The 19137-nt window shown below is 35.1% G+C and overlaps 1 protein-coding gene and 1 non-coding gene across 5 annotated transcripts in view; both read left to right on the top strand.

Annotated features, from left to right (window-relative positions):
- PTPN4 (protein tyrosine phosphatase non-receptor type 4) overlaps positions 1 to 19137 on the top strand; it is a 189920-nt gene that overhangs the window by 101873 nt on the left and 68910 nt on the right. For all 4 annotated transcript variants that reach the window (XM_075530245.1, XM_075530244.1, XM_075530242.1 and 1 more), the window contains 5 exons: positions 600 to 663; positions 5861 to 6033; positions 11238 to 11306; positions 14227 to 14352; positions 15563 to 15721. In XM_075530245.1, the coding sequence (XP_075386360.1) occupies positions 600 to 663; positions 5861 to 6033; positions 11238 to 11306; positions 14227 to 14352; positions 15563 to 15721 (591 nt within the window). The remainder of the gene's footprint in view (positions 1 to 599; positions 664 to 5860; positions 6034 to 11237; positions 11307 to 14226; positions 14353 to 15562; positions 15722 to 19137) is intronic.
- Positions 3674 to 3780, top strand: LOC142425111 (U6 spliceosomal RNA). Its single transcript, XR_012779486.1, has one exon. It is a non-coding gene; the product is annotated as a U6 spliceosomal RNA (small nuclear RNA).

Here is a 19137-nt window from a genome sequence, read left to right as displayed (position 1 = left end):
GTACTACATTGGGCAAATCTTTTGCAAAAAGTATCTTAAAATTATTTAACGGAATGATTTCACTTTGAAGAATAAGATATTACTAGCCCAAGCCATGTTATGCAAGTGAAAGCTGGAAAATGAGGAAAGGAGGAGAATTAATTCCTTTGAATTTTGTTGTTGCCAAAGAATATTGAATATACCCTGGACTGTCAGAAAAGCAAACAAATTTGTGCTGAAAGAAACACCAGCAGAATTTTTTTTTTTTTTTTAGAATTAGGCGGTAGCAAGATTTCCCCTCACATATTTGGACACCTTATCAATAGGGATCAGTCCTTTGGTAAAGGGTCATCATACTTGGTAAAGTAGAGGATCAACCAAAAAAGAGGAAGGCACTCAACAGGATGGATTGATACAGTAGCAGCAACAATGCACTCAAATATGTCGATGGAACAAGACTGGGCAGTGTTTCATTCTGTTTTATATAGAGGTTGCTCGGAGTTGCAATTAACTCAACATAAATAACAAATATTTACTTAAACAGTTATTTCTGTAATTGTTTGCTTAAAATTCCTACCTATATAATATTTTTTAATCAATTAATTTTGTCTTTTACCCAGGTTGAAGATTGTAAAAGTTTCTTTTAAGTGCAAGCAGTTTTTTATTCAACTTAGAAAAGAATTGGTGAGTATTGTTATAATTACCAATATAAATGAGATTTTTAAAGACATTACTGTAGTCTTTCATAACAGGACATATTTGTTAGTATGAGGGAAAATATAATTTCCCTTAATACTTTTGACAACTACCTATTCAGGGAATTTGAAAAGTATAAATGATGATTAATTAAAAGAGGTAGCATAGAACTGGACTTGCCCTTTCAATTCTTTACACACACACACACAACACACACACACACACACACGGACTTCAAAAAGTGTGTGGAAAAATGAAGTTAAAAGATAATGGAATAGTCCCAGTACCTTTTTGAAGACCCTGCATATGACCAGTGATTTAAAATTGCAATTTGTGTTAATTTTCACTTTGTGTGCCAAGGGATATTTGTTTCCTCTAAGTATCTGTGGTTCCGAAGATCCCTTTTAGTTTAGTGGGTTACAGGTTAGGCTGTTAAACCGAAGATCCGTAGTTTAAATCTACTAGCTGTGATGTGGGATGAAGGTGAGGCTGTCTGCGCGTGTACGGACTGAGTTGTATAAACTACAGATTTGCCTCATAGGGTCACTCTGAGTCCAGGACAGCTCAAATAGCAGTGGGTTGTTGGAGTTTATTAGTGATTCTGAGTTAAAGCTCTTCTAGATCTCTACATGATTTTCTGTGTCTCAAACTGAAAAGTTGCATATTTTATATATTTTTCCGACTAATTCAACGCCACTTCCTTTTATATACAATGCATTTAGGGCAGCTAGTTGTTTGTTTTGTTCTGTTGGTAGTTCATGAACGTACAGCACATTTCTTCCTTATATTGGAAGGCAATACACTTTTTACATATAAACAGAAGTCAAAGTATTGCTGCTTCATTCAGGTATTTGCTTATTCCATACCAAACCTGTTGAAATGTGTCTCTGCAGTCAGTGGACGCCTTTAGACAAGTTCTCTCCATCATACCCTTCTCTTAATCTGGTTCAGGTGCTTTCAAGTAAAGACCCAATCAAGACAATGACCTTGAGGGACTCCGCTGAAACAGTTAAATTCAAAGCAGAGAGGTCAGTTCAGAAAGTGATGGTGGCTTTTCTTGAAGGACCGAGAATGCTCAGAAAGGCTATTACAAAAGGACTGTTTAGAAAATGTAGCACTGCATTAATGAAGAAAGCACCGGGAGACTTAGGCTGCCAAGGCATTTCCCGTCACAGCAGTGCCCCTCTGCTCATTCGTAGCGGGGAGCAAAGGACTGGACTGTAATGCTTTGTTGGCTATCCACTCCCCTGATCTTGACCCTTGAGACCTTTTTTATTGTTTACAGAAATCAAAGAACATTTAAACAAACACAATTCGACAGTGGAGAGTGCTAAGACTGTCATTGTGGCGTGGTCTAAGTTGAAGAACTCAGAATTCTTCTAGGAGGCGTTAGAGATAGGGAGACGCTGCCTTCAGAAGTGTGTATGCCTCGGTGGAGGAGATGTTGAGAAGCAATAGCCTCATATTTTGATGACTTTTGTTTAATAACGTTTTCTATTTTGTAGAAATACTTTTCTACTTACCTTGGTAAGAGATCCAGTGCATTGCATTATTAGAGAGCATAGTATTTGAAAGACTTTCATCACATAAGTATTATCTATCGTTATCAAATTAAAATAATCATATCCTTTGACTTAATTATTTCTCATAACTGATAAACTTTGATAAATTACTTCAAAGTTCAGAGTGACTGTGCATATGTGTGTACAAATGTCATTGAGATCTTAATATACAGAGCTGTTGCATTTTAACAAAGGATATTGATCTACTAATTAACTATGGTTTATAACTTAGTCTCAGAAAATATGTAGGAATTTTGTAGATAATTTCTATTAAAATAAAACATAACACATAAGTATACAATACTAAGTATACAGCTTAATATAATGAACATACCCATATCAACGCCTTCCAGATTAATATATTTGTAGAACATTATCCCAGAAGCCTACTGATGCCTGCTTCCAGTCATTAACCTTCCCAAAAGGTAAAACATTATTCTCATTTGTATCACTATGGATTATTTTGCTTATTTTTGAACTTGTAGATTCATACAATGTTTTCTTTCTATTTCGTTTCCCTCAACATAGTTTGTTGATTCATCTGTGTTGTACATAACTATGATTTATTCTTTCCCGTTGCTCTATAGTAGTATTCCACTGATAGAGTAGACATGAATTATGTATTCATTCTTCGGTTAGGGGACAATTTTGATGTTTATTTGTTGGAATTATTTTGACCAGTGCTACTAATTAACATCTCGTATGTGCCTCAGTAAGTGATGAATGGAGTATGATAGACTAAGTCGTGCCATTTGGAAGCTTTAGAAAGCAGCCGAGTACTTTTAAGTCATTGCATAGGTAGAAAGCATGGTAGGGCAATATGCTAGTTTTATTTGCCCTGATGCTATTGCAGTAGAAACTGCTATCCTGGCTAACGTTTGTTAAGAACTTGCTATGTACCCGATAAAATACAGGACACTTTTCAGGTCATACATAACTCACAGGCATTCTCCACGCTAGTACTTCATTTAAGAGTGTGTCGCACCATCCAGATAACAGAAACAAAAATCCACGCATGGTTGCATAAACTAAGACAGGTATTCTCCAATCGACAGCCTGGGTTAACAGTGTCTCTCTCTAACAGTTCTTTGTTTTCAAATATTCGAACTTCATAGAATTTACATATCTTTCAGTGTAATGCTTTAGGATTCTCATTGACATAGGAAAACATGGTTTCTTTTATCCAAGAACCCAATAGAGCGTTCTAGATAAAATGTGTGCAGAAAAATGTAAATCCCAAATGCAATTAACAGAATGTCAAAAGCATGTACATTTTTGGGAAAGTATGCTAATAATCAGAAAAGGGAGGATTAGCATGTGTATCATGGATGCTACTGGCATTGAGAAGCATTACTGTATCATACACAATATGAAATATTTTCTGTCCTTTAAATAATGCTTATATTATATGATATATCATGTGAATGCTTAAGTTAGTGCTTGCTTTGGCAACTCATATGCCAAAATTGGAATGGTACAGAGAAGATTACCGTGGCCCCTGTGCAAGGATGACACGCAAATTTGTGAAGCATTACCTATATTTTTAAAAAAAGAACACTTAAGTTAGTGTGTACCGAGCAATTGTTAACCATAATTAGACTTAATAAACATTGTCTTAAATATATTCTAACATGACTATTTAGCTGTATTCCATAAGCCTTTTACTGTATTTTAGTGAAATGAAAAATCTCTTCATGGCTTTGTAAAAGGCATAGGTTTCTTAAATAATACATAGAAAGCTACTAAATCTTAAAAGGAAAGATTGATAATTTGGAGCATCAGTAAATTAATAAATATACATGAGGGGCCTTTAAAAAGCTTATGAAAATAAAACATAATGGCATTTTCTATGAACTTTGAAACCTTTTGTATTTTATATACACATAAACATACAAGGCAAATAGAAAAAACAAACTATTGACTTCAGTAGACCCTTCAGAAATTATGTCCACATGGCCAGTAAATCTGGGGGAAAAAAATGTTGATTTCATCAGTCATCAAGGAAGTGCAGACTTTAACCCAAGTGTAATACTTCTTTCCACCTACCTACCAGAAGAGTAAAATTGAGGGGTGGGGGTGTGAGGTGAGGGGAACAGTTAACACTTGAGTTGGTGACTATGTGGAGCATGCACTGCTAAAAGAGTGTATATTGATCTACCCATTTTGAGAAACTATTGAGCATTATCTACTTAACTCTGAGCATATTTAGAAACATAAATATACGTATAATATGCCAAGATAATATACAGTTTTTAACTATACAAAGCAGTATTCTCATCAACCTAAACTAAAATATCAAATGTTTATTTATAGTACATTAGATAAATAAACTGTGGTGTATTCATATAATGGAATACTATGCAGAACAAAAATATGTGAAGTACTCCGCCAACTATATGGATGAATATAAAAACAACGTTTAGAAAAATAAATCATACCAAAGAACACATACTATCTGATTTTATTTATATAAAGGCCCAGAGCAAGTACACCTAATCTGTGGTAATAAAATAAAAGTCAGAAGAATAATTACCTTTTAGGGTAAGATAATGGCTGGGAGAAAACAAAGACAGGGAATATTTGAGATGCTATTACTAACTCTTTCATCTAGGTGGTAGTTAAAGGATTGTGTTCATTATAGGAAAAATAAAGATGCACAATTTCATGAGATGTGTGCTTTGATGGTTTACTTTAATAAAGCTATTTTTAATTGGTTATGTAAAACTTGTAGAAAAATTAAAGAAATGCTTCTATTGCATTAAACTTCAAAGGTAAAAATTTTAACAGTGCCTAAAGGTACTCAGCTTATTTATTTGCAATTAGAAATTTACAGAATTTGGAGTTTTGTAGAAAACTTGATTATATACTTGAAGGTATATTTTATTGACTGGGATTATACATTGATTTTAGAAATTAATATACCGTATATACTCGAATATAAGCCGACCCGAGTATAAGCCTAGGTACTTAATTATTACCTGGGAAACCAGAAAAACTGATTGGCTCGAGTATAAGCCTAGGGTGGGAAATGCAGGATGTGAATTAACACAGAGACCAGAGGGGAGAGATGGAGCGCAGCCACAGGCACATCCTTACCAGTTCAGCTGCCACTACGGGTGCTTCTGTGAATTGGAGCCGTCCACGTCATAGGACGGCTCTGATAGGTTAGATGTGAGTAAACAAACATTCAAAGCCCTGCAGTGTCAGTGGGCTTTGAATGAACAGTGGAGAAACGGCAATCACCCACGAGATGTTACACCTCGCTTGGGTACCACTGACCCGTGTATAAGCCGAGCCCCAGTTTTTCAGCACATTTTTGTGCTGAAAAACTTGGCTTATACACGAGTATATATGGTATACCAAATTTTAAAACTTATTCTAATTATGATCTAAGGTAAAGATTCTGAAGAGTTACAATGTTACTGAATGAGGTGCATGTTTTGCAAATTTTTTAATTTTACTGTTTTTTTATTGTATAAACAAAAATATATTAGCAGTATTAGTGTTTGCATGGCTAGAATAACTTATAAAAAACTAAATTTGAAAAAAAAAAGCCAAGTTTGTTGGAGCATTACATTCTGAACTCTTCATGGTGTTGTCTGCATTTTTGTCTTTTGTTACAGCATGAATCTAGAGAAATATTATTGGGATTCAACATGGTGAATTACAGATCATGTAAAAATTTGTGGAAAGCATGTGTAGAACATCACACATTTTTCCGTTTGGACAGACCACTTCCACCTCAGAAGAATTTTTTTGCACATTATTTTAGTTTGGGTTCAAAATTCCGATACTGGTAAGTAGTGCTTCTGCACAGGGCTTTGTTGTTGGATTTGCACTTCCTTTATAATACAGGTCTGGTTTCTTGGGCCAAACCTCCTGACTCAACACCCTATGGGGTCGGGCACTTAGAGCCGTAATAGTAACGGTTTTATAAGTTGTGGTATAGAAATCACACTTTTTGAATGCTCTTTTTCATTGACTATGTTTCAGGTAATATTTCTAATGTAAATTAACATTTACTGATTGATGATCTGAAAACTGTTATAATTTCCATGTGTCTTTTAAAAGTATTTTCAAGAAAACATTCTATTTTTTTAAGAAAAGATTCTTTAGTCTGTTATCTTTATTGTGTTTATAAATTTAAACTATCTTACACATGACATTAGTAACTACTTTTGTCTATTATTCAGAATTTAGAATATTTAGAGTTGCCAAAATATAACAATTCAAAATGAAGATAAAATAATAATTTATAAACTATTAAGTGGGAGGGGGATCTGAGGAGGGTGGGGAAGGGAAAAAAAGGAAAACTTGCTGATTCCAGGAACCCAAGTGGAAGGCGAATTTTGAGAATGACGAGGGCAATGAACGTATAACGGTGCTTTGCTCAATTGATATATGTATGGATTGTGATAAGACTTGTATGAGCCCCAATAAAAAGATTTATTAAATAAAAAAAATTCAGAGGGGGGGGAATTAAAAATGAGTAGAGAAAATTAGAATTAGTAATAGGTCCTTTTTGTAAAATTAAAGTATTACTTATCGCTTGGTTTTTACCTGCTTGACGGCAACAATTTTTGAAGGGTTATTTTAAACTTGAATAAATAAGATCATTAAGATTTGATTAATCTATGGAATTCTTTTTTGATTGTTGTTATTTCCCCCCATATACTCATTGTTACAAAATTTCATATTATACACTCCCATAATTAAGTTGCCTTTTTAAAAAGTTGTATATGTATCATCACAATCAGTTCTACATCCTCTCTCCTCCCACTTTGATTATTTGCCCTCCACCTCATCCCAGATAAATTACATTAGTTATTGCCTCCATGTATTCAATCCTTCTGTGTTTAATAAAACTGGGAAACTTATCAGAAACAGTAAGAAGGAATAAAAATAGAGAGGAATCAAGAAAAGACCACCAGCAATGTTAATATCTGCCAGCACGAAAATTTCTGTCATGAAACAAACAAGAAATATTTCAACATAGGGCAAATTCGGGTTGGCTCAAGAGGGAGGTCAGCTGACCAGATAATCATTATACCATAGTTCCATCTACCATAATCAAGTTTATAGTAATCTCTCATAGCAAACTGTTTGTGTCCCTTGACTGTGGCCACATGGGATCCTGCTGGACTCTAGAGCAGCGGTTCTCAATTTGTGGGTCGCGACCCTTTTGTAGGGGGTCGAATGACCTTTTCACAGGGGTCACCCGATTCATAACAGTAGAAAAATTGCAGTTATGAAGCAGCAACAAAAATAATTTTATGGTTGGCGGTCCCCACAACATGAGGACCTGAATAAAAGGGTTTCAGCATGAAGGTGGAGCACCACTGCTCTAGTCTTACTCCACCCATCTACGGATTATGCACATCTCTGGTTTACTTTAGCAGTTTTATTTTCTTTTTATGACAAAAACACTATTAATCATCACCTTGGGATAAAAGATGTTTTCATTGATAACATGAATAATTTATTTAATGCCATATAATTTAAGGTTCTAATGAGAAAAGGAGGCTATGTAAGTATAGACCAGCCATGTACTGCATTTTATAGTAGTTCCTTTGTACATGTTAAATTCTTACATGATTGAGCTCAGTTAACATTAAGCATGAGGATTGGTGCTAGTGGACAATTCCTGGTAACATTCCTTATTACAAGGGCAAACTCTTGCCTTTGAGATTGATGCATAGCAATACAAGGAGGGTAGTGACATCAGAAATACAGGGTGGTTCCGAGTCCCCTTTCTTTGGACACCCACTAAGCAAGGATCCCAAGCAAAGTCCAGTGACGCCAATCCCAGTCTTGGGGTGGCCGTTAATTTGTCTTTTCTTTCATCGGGGAATTTCAGTCTTAAGTCCAAGTGATACGGGTGGTTTTGAGGTAGGACCCAGGTTGTTGAGTGGGCATACCACATCGAGTTCTTCTGGTATGTTTTATGGGAGTCGCCCTATTCCCTTAAGGCTGGTGCCAAAAGTCATCATAGTACTCAATCCTTGGCATGGTTCCTGAGGGATTCTTAAAGGGCCCATGAAAGTTACTTTTTAATGAACTTTGTTTAAAAGAATCACATAGGAAAAATTATTCATCATGCTCTCATAAGAGAAATAATTTCATTTGTATGTGTGTGCCTCACAAAAGATTTTCCTTCTTCAATAAATAAAACCGTGACCATTATATTTTGGATTGAATCCCTTCATATGTTCATGAGGGAGAACGTTTAGATGTGGCCCGGAAAACATTTATTATAAACTTTACACATTTGCAAGTACCTAATTTATTAGGAAGGATGGCATCATAAAGTTTAGTATATAATATCACTTTAAAACTACTTGGTAAAAGAGGAGCTGGTGCCAGGGGCTTACTTGGAGAGCAAATGTTTTGAGACTGATGAGGGCAATGAATGTCCAAATGTGCTTTACACAATTGATGTATATATGGATTGTGATAAGAGTTGTATGAGCTCCTAATAAAATGATTTTAAAAAATACTTGCTAAAAAGCATAGGTAGTAAACATTGCCCAAAAGTTCAGCAGCAATAGTTGACAGAATTAGGAGTATTATAATTTCTGTCTTAGTTACTCAATGCTGCACAGTAGAAATACCATGAGTGGATGGTGTTAGCACACAGAAATATGCTTATTTTTCTCGTCACTTAGGAGGCAAGCAGCTCGTATTCAGGGTGCTCACTCTAGGGGAAGTCATTCTCTTTGTGGACTGAAGAGAAGGTCTTTGACCTTGAGCTTCTGCTCCTATGCAGTTGTGTAGTTTGGCAACTCTTCAACCATCTCAGCTCTGCTGACTTATTTATTCTCAAAATGTATCAAACAGATTGTATCAAAACAGACTGACTCAAAATGCAACCTTCTGCTAATTCTCCCTCAGTGATATAAGAAAGAACCTATTCCCAAATGGGATTATAACCACACGCATGAAAGTTAGGATTTACGACATGGTTTTAGAGAACATAATTCAATTCATAATAACGTCCCCTCAAGATGGAGAAAGTGAGATGATGTACAACTTAAGTATCTTGGTGTCTGTCATTTTTAGCTCCCACATTCCTGAAGTCAATAGTGAAGAAATTAAGATGACAAGTATTTCCAAATTTAGATGTAAATAGACTGAAGAAGGGAGTATAAGACCAAGTGCAAAAGTCCAGGCTGAAGCAGAAACCTCTCCCCACTGGACTCCGTCTTAAAGAGGAGAGTGGCAGTCTTCATGGTTTTCTGAAACAAGAGATACAAAATACTTAAGGTGATTCCCTCAGTGAGTTTAACAGCTATTCCTAACTAACTGGCTACTTGGGTTATTACATAAAGACTATACTTCCGTCTATCCGTTTGTGGTGCTGCGCTGGCTTATGGGTCGCTGGTGTACTGGAAGTTGTGCCATCAGTAGTTCAAATACCAGCCCATGGTAGACATGTCTCAGCAAAGGTTCAGAGTGAGGTAGACTGGCAAAGAAGAACTAGCATCTCCTGAAAATCAGACAGTGAAAACTGTGTGGATCCCCACTAGAAGAGACTAGGGGAAAGAGAGAAAGTGGTGGGAGAAAAGCCAACAGGGATAGACAGAGATTTACTGGGATACTGTCATTGCTCTGGTATGACGGGCTGTGCGAGTGTGTGTGTGTGTGTGTGTGTGTGTGTGTGTGTGTGTGTGTGTGTGTGTGTGTGTGGTCATACTCCACAAATAAAAGGGAAAAATAATCATGAAACAAAGCTTTACAAATTCTCCGGTTTCCTTACCTGTCTTATGTAAACACTGCGTGGTTATAAAATGAGGAAAGCACATTTTAAACTGATTTCACTTTTGTGACATCAGCCAGTTTCAGCAAACAAATATAAATATGTTGAAATAGTATATAAATTTAGAGATGATCTGTGAAATATATAAACTGAGAGATAGGAGTTTAACCAAACTCCTCATATATATGAGAGAGAATACTTTGTTTACCCAAACTCCTCATATATATATGTATGTGTATTTCCCTTCCAGAATATCTAGAGGATTGATATTGTTATGTTAATGTGGAAATACAAAACCATGGTGAATCAAAGATTGGTTCTTGTTCCCAAGTATGATTTTTCTTAGAGGAAATCCTTTTTTATAATATGTCACTGTCTCAATTAAAGTTTAATAATGGTACCAATTTTTCTATTGACATCTCATAAGCCTGCTATTTAATTGACATTTACTAATGGAGGATGATTTTTAAATTACTTGTGTATTACCTGTATTTGGATGTTTATATATCTTAGATATCCTCATGTTCCTGTGGCTATGTTTGATATACTAAGCAGTTACATCCTTTAGGCTTATATAATGTTATGCTTCATGAAATGAATCAAGTAGTTTTTGGCAAAATTCATCTGAACACATTGGTATCCAACAGATGAGGACCAGTTTCCATACATTACCAGTGTGTCTTGTAGGCAAATCAGCCATACGACAAGTCCTCCAGTGTTCAAACATCAACCATATTTCTAAATTGAGTTCTTGCCTATACCCCAAAATCTGGAGTTGCTTATGTGTGAACATAGAGGAAACTGGAGGTGAAGTAAATCTTCATATCTTTGATCATTGGTAGTCAGAGAACACGCTTGCTTCCTAAAATGCAGACCTCCAAGATCTCTCATGTTTCATCCCCTTTATTAAGGAGTAGTGGAAACAATAGTACAATTCCTCAACCTCTGGTGGGGCGTTTATTGAACAGGGAGTGACTTAGAAGAAGTGGGTCAGAGTAGCCCATGCCCGAGTGTGGTGTGCATGCTCTGGCTACCGAGCACGTACTGAGAAAGATGGAGCAGTGCCTGTGCAAACACAGCCTTGTCATCAGTGGAGGAAGGTGTAATGAACACAATCCAGCCTCACCCTCTGCTTTCTTCTCTTAGCTAGAAATATTGCTGGTGCAGTTTCAATCTCATGTTGCATGTACTTTTCTTAGCGTTCTCCTGAGGTCCTCATTATTGTGCATTATTGTGTATTTCAGTGGGAGAACTGAAGTTCAGTCAGTACAGTATGGCAAAGAAAAGGCAAATAAAGATAGGGTATTTGCAAGGTAAGCCACTTCTACTGCCGTGTTTGCACTTGAATTGATCGTCATACAGTAATTCTATTTTTGTTTGTTTTTAAACTTTCTATTTGAATTTATTATTTTACTGTGTTCGTTCTGTTGTGCATAGAATCACTATGAGTGAAAACTACCTCAGTGTCTCCTAATAACAATAAAATTTGTGAATTAAATGAAGGTTTAGAAAGCAAATCCATTTTCCACTCAGCAGTTCAGGTACAATTTGTTTCATGTCACTAATTGTAATCCCTACAAGGTAGCAACGCTCACCCCACTTTTCCATCTTCTTCCCATTTCCATTCTGACTTCTTCCTGCCATCTGAACTGTGCCCTTGGGCACATACTGCCCCTTTGGTGTCAAATGATTATTTTAAGGAATGTTTTAATCCTGTAGTGTTATTCATTACCTTTTCCAGCCTGGTTTTAGCTATCCCGGGCCTCTTGCCTTTCTATGTAAAGTTGAGGCTTGGTTTTTCTGTTCTGGTCAATAAGGGTATTGGAATTTTGATCAGATGTGAGAAGAATCTATAGGTTTATTTGGATTTTACCTCTATTGCTTCTGGTAAAGATAAACATGGAACGTATTTGTGCTCATCTAAGCCTTCTTTAACCTCTTTTACCAGTGTTTTAGTTGTCCTTGTGTAAATTCTTCAATTCCCATGGTGTTTTCTTCTCTTACATGGAATTGTTTCCCTAACCTCTCTCTAAGATTTCTCAATGCCTGATATAAATTTTCAGTGCTAGTCTACCCTGCAATTTTGCTAAGTCTTCTGTTAGTTTTAGAACTTCCCTGGTGGATTTTTTGGTATTTTCTGTACATCGTATCACATGCCTTGATGGAGCAGTAGGTTGCACATTTGACTACTAGCTGCAAGGTCTTTGCAAACCCTTCAGCTGCCCTAAGTGAAGAAAGGATGAATCTGTTGGCTCCCATAAAGATGTATGCTCCCATCAGAAGCGTGCTCTGTATAGGCCAGGGCGTTTGGTAGTAGTAGTCATTATGATGAGGTTTAGGGTTTTTTTTTTAATCATTTGTAAATAGAGATGATTTTCCTTTTTTCCCCATTCTCGATACGTTTTACTTATTTATATTTTACTATTTTTGAGAACTTTGAAAGCTTATTTCATAAAATATTTTACCATTTCCATGTTTCTTTATATCATGTTGCTAAGAAACAGATAAGGTGCTTTTTATTTGGTTACCATTTAATTACTTTAAAAGTACTAATGACTTGTACACAGGTAAAGTATATCATTAAATGTTCATTTTAAGCCATTTTCCTCGCAATTGCTCTTGAGTAAAAAATTACTGTTGACTTTGTTGTTTTGAGTTAGAATGTACTTGTTCTAAGTCTTCGCATTATGAAGTATTGACCACACTCGTTTCAGTACTTGTTAAAATAAACAATAACTACGCTTCTGATTCTGGAGGTTATAACTACTAGAGCAATAAAAGATTCCCTGCCACTGAGTTACTGTGGACTCATGGCTGCTCTTTAGGGCAGAATGGAACTGCTGTGGGTTTCTGAGACTGGCACTCTTTATAAGAATATAACTCTCCCCGTTTTCTGAATAAGTTAAAATTTATGAATATAAACATTTTAATTTCTAATTCTACTTTAGTGCTAGGAGTGCCACAACATAATATGAAATTGTCATATGATTTCTAAGAAGAAAGCAGAAAAATAAGGTGCCATGGTCAGAAAATAAATTTACCACATTGCAAACACTAATGCAGTGTGGTAATTTTTTCTCTGAAATTTCCACATGCAACAGGAAACATAGCAAGCTTGAGTGGGTGGCTCTTTGAGGTTAAAACTGTTAATAAAGTAAAATATAAATGCAAAGCTGTCCCAGACATGTTAAAGTGTTCTGAAGCCTTATTTTAGGTGAGTATGTTGAATATTTTCCTCCATAACAATCTTCTGCCTGCTCTTAGAAAATGAAAGGAGTTGTCCTTCAGACTATAAATGGTTAACTGTCTTATAGTTTATGTTTATCTTACAGTTTATTACATATCTATTAATATGAGAAAAGGTTATATTGTACGCACCAAGAATTTGTATTAATAGAAGAGTCATAAAGGTTTAATTTTTTTGAGAGCAACAATACTGGCACTACTATGGCAAGGTATCTAGACATATCTTCAAATCAAGAAATTCTTTAACTTAAACTCATGATAATGGGATATGTTCATATTTAATTTACTTAGAATGCATTTACACAAAGTTAAATCTTAATCGCGGTTATTTTTAAGCTAATGGAATTATATGTTTTTGAAAATGCTAATCATTCACTGTAACTGGCAATCTGTAAATAGATAGTAAAATATGCATTTCTTCTCCCTACGAAAGTAGAAAGTAACCTTCTGGAGTTTAAGAATATATACTGGCCTACCTTGTTTTTAAAGTAGGGATGGGTGACTATATGTATGTGTATAATTTTGGTTTTGCTCTGACTACATTGAGTCGGAGAAGCAAGGTTTAAGTTTTTAAGCATTCAAGAAATAATGTCGGGAATGATTTCGTGTATGCTAAGGTCAGCCAACGCGTCAGAGACGTTAGCAGAGGAACAGGCCACAGGGGGTGTGATGGTGATACTAGCTCAGAACACATTTAACTGCAAGCTCCTTCCAAGTTCTGGTCTTCTGTTTCGCTCTTGTTTCGGTCGACACTCTTCCCATACTCGTTCTGCTGCTGTCCTAGCTTACCACGCCTCACATGAAACAGATGTGCTCGGAAGGAAGTTCTTTGGTAAATAGCCTCTAAGAGCATTAATTTCATATAAGTAAATAAACTGTTGACTCATCTACAGTGTGATCTATTAAGACAAATTCTGAGATTTGATTTATAGGTAGTAGAACGATAAGCATAAAGATTTTCACGTAGTACTTAAAATATTTCTGCAGATCCCCAAGTAAGCCCTTGGCACGGAAATTAATGGATTGGGAAGTAGTAAGCAGAATTTCATTATCTGATGACAGGCTAGAAACACAAAGCCTTCCATCACGGTCTCCACCTGGAACTCCTAATCAGTAAGTACACTTGCTGATGTATAAATCATTGTTTGCATATGTATTTATTTCATTATAGCGTTTCTCACAAAAATTGTATGCTCTAAGATGCAAGATAATAGTATTGGTCTAACCAAAGATATTATCTTAATTATATCATGTTAACAATTATATGCTACATAGGCATAGATTTAAGATAATGCTAAACAAACATACATAAGCATGTGAAGAAACTAATGAAAAGTTTATTTACAAAAATGTCTGAGTTTTGATATAGAATATATATGAAGGAGTCTTCCTTTCAAAATACTACATATACATCCATGGTCAATAAATGTGGACTGAACTCTAAAAGTTGTATTATCGATAGAGTATTTGTCAGCCTAAGAATAAATTTTGACCACATTAGAAGCTTATGTTCATAAACAGTATGATTCACAGAAAGTGAATTATTACTATCTTCTTTATTTCTGGAAAAAGTAGACTCCAGTTTATATTTTGTTTGTTACAGATTGCTAAGTCATGTTTCCTGACATAAGGCTACATATATTGAAAGGCTAATCCACTTAAGTGAAAAAAAATCCAGAAACACAAGAAATTTAAATCTGATAATTCCAATAATTAGACATAATGCTGACTTAAATTTTCCAGTTAATGAGACAATTGATATCTGAAAATAAAAGTACTTTTTTAAAAACTAAGGACACAACAGCTAAGTGCATGTGTAATTTTGAACCTTGGACAAGTTACATCACTAGTCTCTTCTCATGTTCCTTGTCTTTAAAATTACATTTTAATAATACCTTTTGTAGTTTTGCACATTACATGAAATGATATACTGGGAAGATGTGCTTCAGGTTTGTGTCCTTTCAGAAAACTTACTTAATCTGTGTGCTGAGCAAATAGAAAAGCTGGATATAGGAAGGAGAACATGGCATCATTGAACAATCTAGTGTGATCAGTATGATCAATATGATTTCTCATTGTGTTGACCATTTGTTTTTGCCAAAACATTTTTATGAGATTTTGCTAATCTTAATAATATACATCCTCTTTCAAATGCAACTACTGTATATACTCAAATATCAGCCAAGGCACCTAATTTTGCCACAAAAACTGCATTTAAAATGTGCTGAAAAACTCGACTCATACACAAGCATCTAATGTGTGTAATTAAGAAAGTTAAGTGTTTTAAAGCATATTGTTACTGAGCCTTTCTTCCTCTTTGTAGTCGCAACTTTGCGTTCACACAAGAGAGAGCCCGGTTACGGCCGTCGTCCGTTGGGCATTTGGTAGACCATGTGGTGCACCCTTCTCCCAGTGAAATATTTGTGAATCACAGATCTCCGTCTTCTACACAAGCTAATAGCATCGTTCTGGAATCATCACCGTAAGACCTTTTGTCATTTAATTTTCTCATTTCTATTTACAAGAGCCCAGAATTGCTTTGCTAAACATAATTGATAACATTAGGGTATTTGGCATAAAACTAGGATCTTCTCAAAAATATATACATTTGTAACTGAGCTTATTTATTCCTCCTGTTTCTTGTTGAGCCACCCACTCACTCCCCACAGTTACATTGTTGTTATTTTATTGGTGTAGACTGTCTTTTTAAAAATTATATATACATATATATTAAAGTCATTATGTGTGTATGTATAGTGGTTTACCAGTTTTGTTCTTGAACTTGTAATGTAAATAATTCTACATATAGCAGGCCCAGGGATCAGTGAAAAATAGTTTTTTAATATTTTTTATGTAATGGAACCGTAAGGATGAATAAAGTTTTGAAAAATTTAAATAACAAGGAAGTACCAAGATGAATATCACACTAAAAATCAGTCATGAGATGCATTCATACATAATAGATATTCATTTCTTTTACTTTCCTTACTGATAACCTGATTCAACATTTAAATCTTATCACTTACTGCACAATCTGTATGCCTACATATTAATTTATGACATTTGACTTGATTTGGTTTTACAATGCAGATAACTCAAGTAGGTAAAAATCAGTTAGTTTAAACAAGCATGAGAAATGCTTAGAAGTTAGGTAGAGAAGAAGATTCATTAATTACTGAAAAGGAAAATTCGGTATAAGATACATGGATTTTCATGAGTCAGCATCTCCTCAGAGGTAACTGACTTTATTTTGTATGAGGGCTGAGAGGGCTGGCTGGAAGAGTGGTAGGGAAGGCCAGCAATGCAGTTGTAGTTCCTGTAGGCAAACATGACCAGACACAGACCAGCTCTGGTGCGCTCTGAGGCTAAGCTACCAAAAGGTGTAAAATTTTTACCTTTGGAACATATCTTGATAAAGCATTTTCATTATTTGCATACCTTATAAAGAATGGAGGGAGGAGTAAAGATAGCTACTGTACCATAATACCGGTGGGGAATAAGTTGTCAGGAGAAAGGCTCAGTGATGGAAGTTTAATGGTCAAATGCTTTGAAAATTATGATCTTAAACTTTGTTTGATTTGTAATAAGAAGCCTGTATTTTTAAATTAAGAAACTGAAAAACAGAAATTTAGGACATGAATGAATGAATGGATTACATTCAAAAATCACATACTCTCAGGATATTATGTAACTGCCACAGTAAGCTTAATAAATAATAACTCCCCTTAGTTCCTTACAATTAGCCTTTACATAAATTCTCTCACGGTTGTTGGAGAACTCTGTGAAAGAAGAAAGATGTAACCCCTGGCCTGCACAAGGAAGCCCACACCCAAAGCATTTGTCCCACTCAGCAGAGTTTCATCTATCCAGCCAGGGGGCTATTGATGGGTAGCGGTTTGCAAAAATACTTTGTAACTTGGATTCCATTGGTTTTAGTTTTAATATTAGCCAAATATGAAAGGATTCAAGTAATATGCTAAATTAAGTGTAGAATATTTCACCATCTATTGAAATAGACATTGAGATAATCTCACCAGCTGCCTACTTGTTGAGTGCTTCTGAAAGGTGAATAAAGAGGCTTAGAAGAAGTGAGACTTGTATCTGGCTTGAGTCAGCTTACACTTCACAAGAGAAGACTTCATTAAACTTCCAGTTGCCTTATTAAACAAATTGGGGTGCTTTTACTGCTTAGAATTAAGTTACTGTTTATTGGCAAGGTTATTTAAGATCTACCATTTAATTAATTGCTACTCAGAAAATTTTCCTAATTTAGCTGGCAGTCTTTTGAGATAATCAGTAACCCTGAGTTAATTTTAAAATTTGCAATGATAATTGATTAAATAAGTCCACGCAAAAAATATTAAGGTATTTCTACAATTATGTATCAGGGATGTCTGACAGCTTCCAGAAAAACGATCACAAAACATGTGAGTTAGTTGAGATTGTTATTTTTATTGTGATCCAAGTTGATAAAGTTGACCTAAAAAAGGCAGTGAGTTTTGTTTTGTTGACTATTGTCACTGCTGCTTTTGAAGTCACAATGGGGAAGTTAAATGGTCACCAGGATGAAATGAATCAAGAACTGTTTTGCTAGCAAAATATACCACAATACACATTTCCACTTAACATTCTCCAGAACAGTAAAGGTTAAGGTGAAACAAGTTATTGGCAATAAATAACCCCAATATGAAAGATTAGCAGTAACTTAAAATTTGATTTTTAGATATATTAAATCATTGAATTTAAAGTTGTAACTGAAGTAAAGATGAGGGTTTAAGGACTGAAATGTACTGATATTGCCCATTGAAATATAAGTAATATCTTTTAGAATTTCTAAGACACAGTGGTATAATCATATCTAACCAAAATTTAAGTGAGTTAAAAATCCATCTTGTTCAGGAGTTCTGTTGAGGTCTAGATATTCGCAGGAAAGGAGGAGCACTTAGTTGTTATCTGTCTTATACATTTACTTCTGAGAAACACGTTATTTGAAGAAAAGACAATAAGGAAAGAAAAATGCATATCCCTGATTTAAGATAATTTTTCCTGCTTTTTGCAGTTATTTTCTTAGAGATACAACTATAACATAGTGCCAAGAGCATAAGCTCTGGATTCAGACTGGGTTTAAAATTTGGTTCTACCACTTCTAATGAAGTGACCTTTGGGTGAGTTATTTGATCTCTGTAAACCTCAATTCCCTCATCTGTAAAAATAAGATGATGATATCTAACTTATAGGGTTGTTTTGCTCATTTAGTTGGATGTGTACTAATAGATGGTAATTATGTTAATTATATAGCTTCTTTTCATTAATTTTACTAGGCTATATACTACTACATTTCATATTATTATCAGCCATTTATTTATCTGCATGTTTGAATTAGTTATCTGCTTGAACACAATAAAGAATTCCCCAGATTCTTAACTTTACCCTTAGGCACCTAATAAGAGAATATATGAACTTCATAATTCTGACGTGTTGAATACCTTTTCATTAGCAATTCATAGTCTTATATAGTGAGTTCTCACAGCTTTATACATAATTCATCAATTCCTTTTGCTTTGTCCACAAAATTCTGCCTGCCTTTTGCCCTTCTTGGCAAATGCAATAACTTCCATCTATAGACAACTTCACCTAGTTCACATGCTAGTTTTAAGTCTAGCAACATATGGACCTTGCTAATATTTGACTGTTCCAGGAAATAGAGGTCAATAACCAAAGACATTATTTACAAGCAGATAACGAGAGATAAGATTATATTGGCTATTGTACTTGTAATGGGAAGACTCATTTTAGATAACTCCTCATTGCCTCAATGAGGCAGATAACTCCTCAATTCTGACTCAAGGCTCCCCTGTAAAGCAGGACAGAACTGCCCTGCTGGTTTCCAAGACTGTA

The sequence above is a fragment of the Tenrec ecaudatus genome, chromosome 13 (assembly GCF_050624435.1).
Source record: "Tenrec ecaudatus isolate mTenEca1 chromosome 13, mTenEca1.hap1, whole genome shotgun sequence".
Lineage (NCBI taxonomy): Eukaryota > Metazoa > Chordata > Mammalia > Afrosoricida > Tenrecidae > Tenrec > Tenrec ecaudatus.
This window is presented reverse-complemented; position numbering and strand designations above follow the sequence as displayed.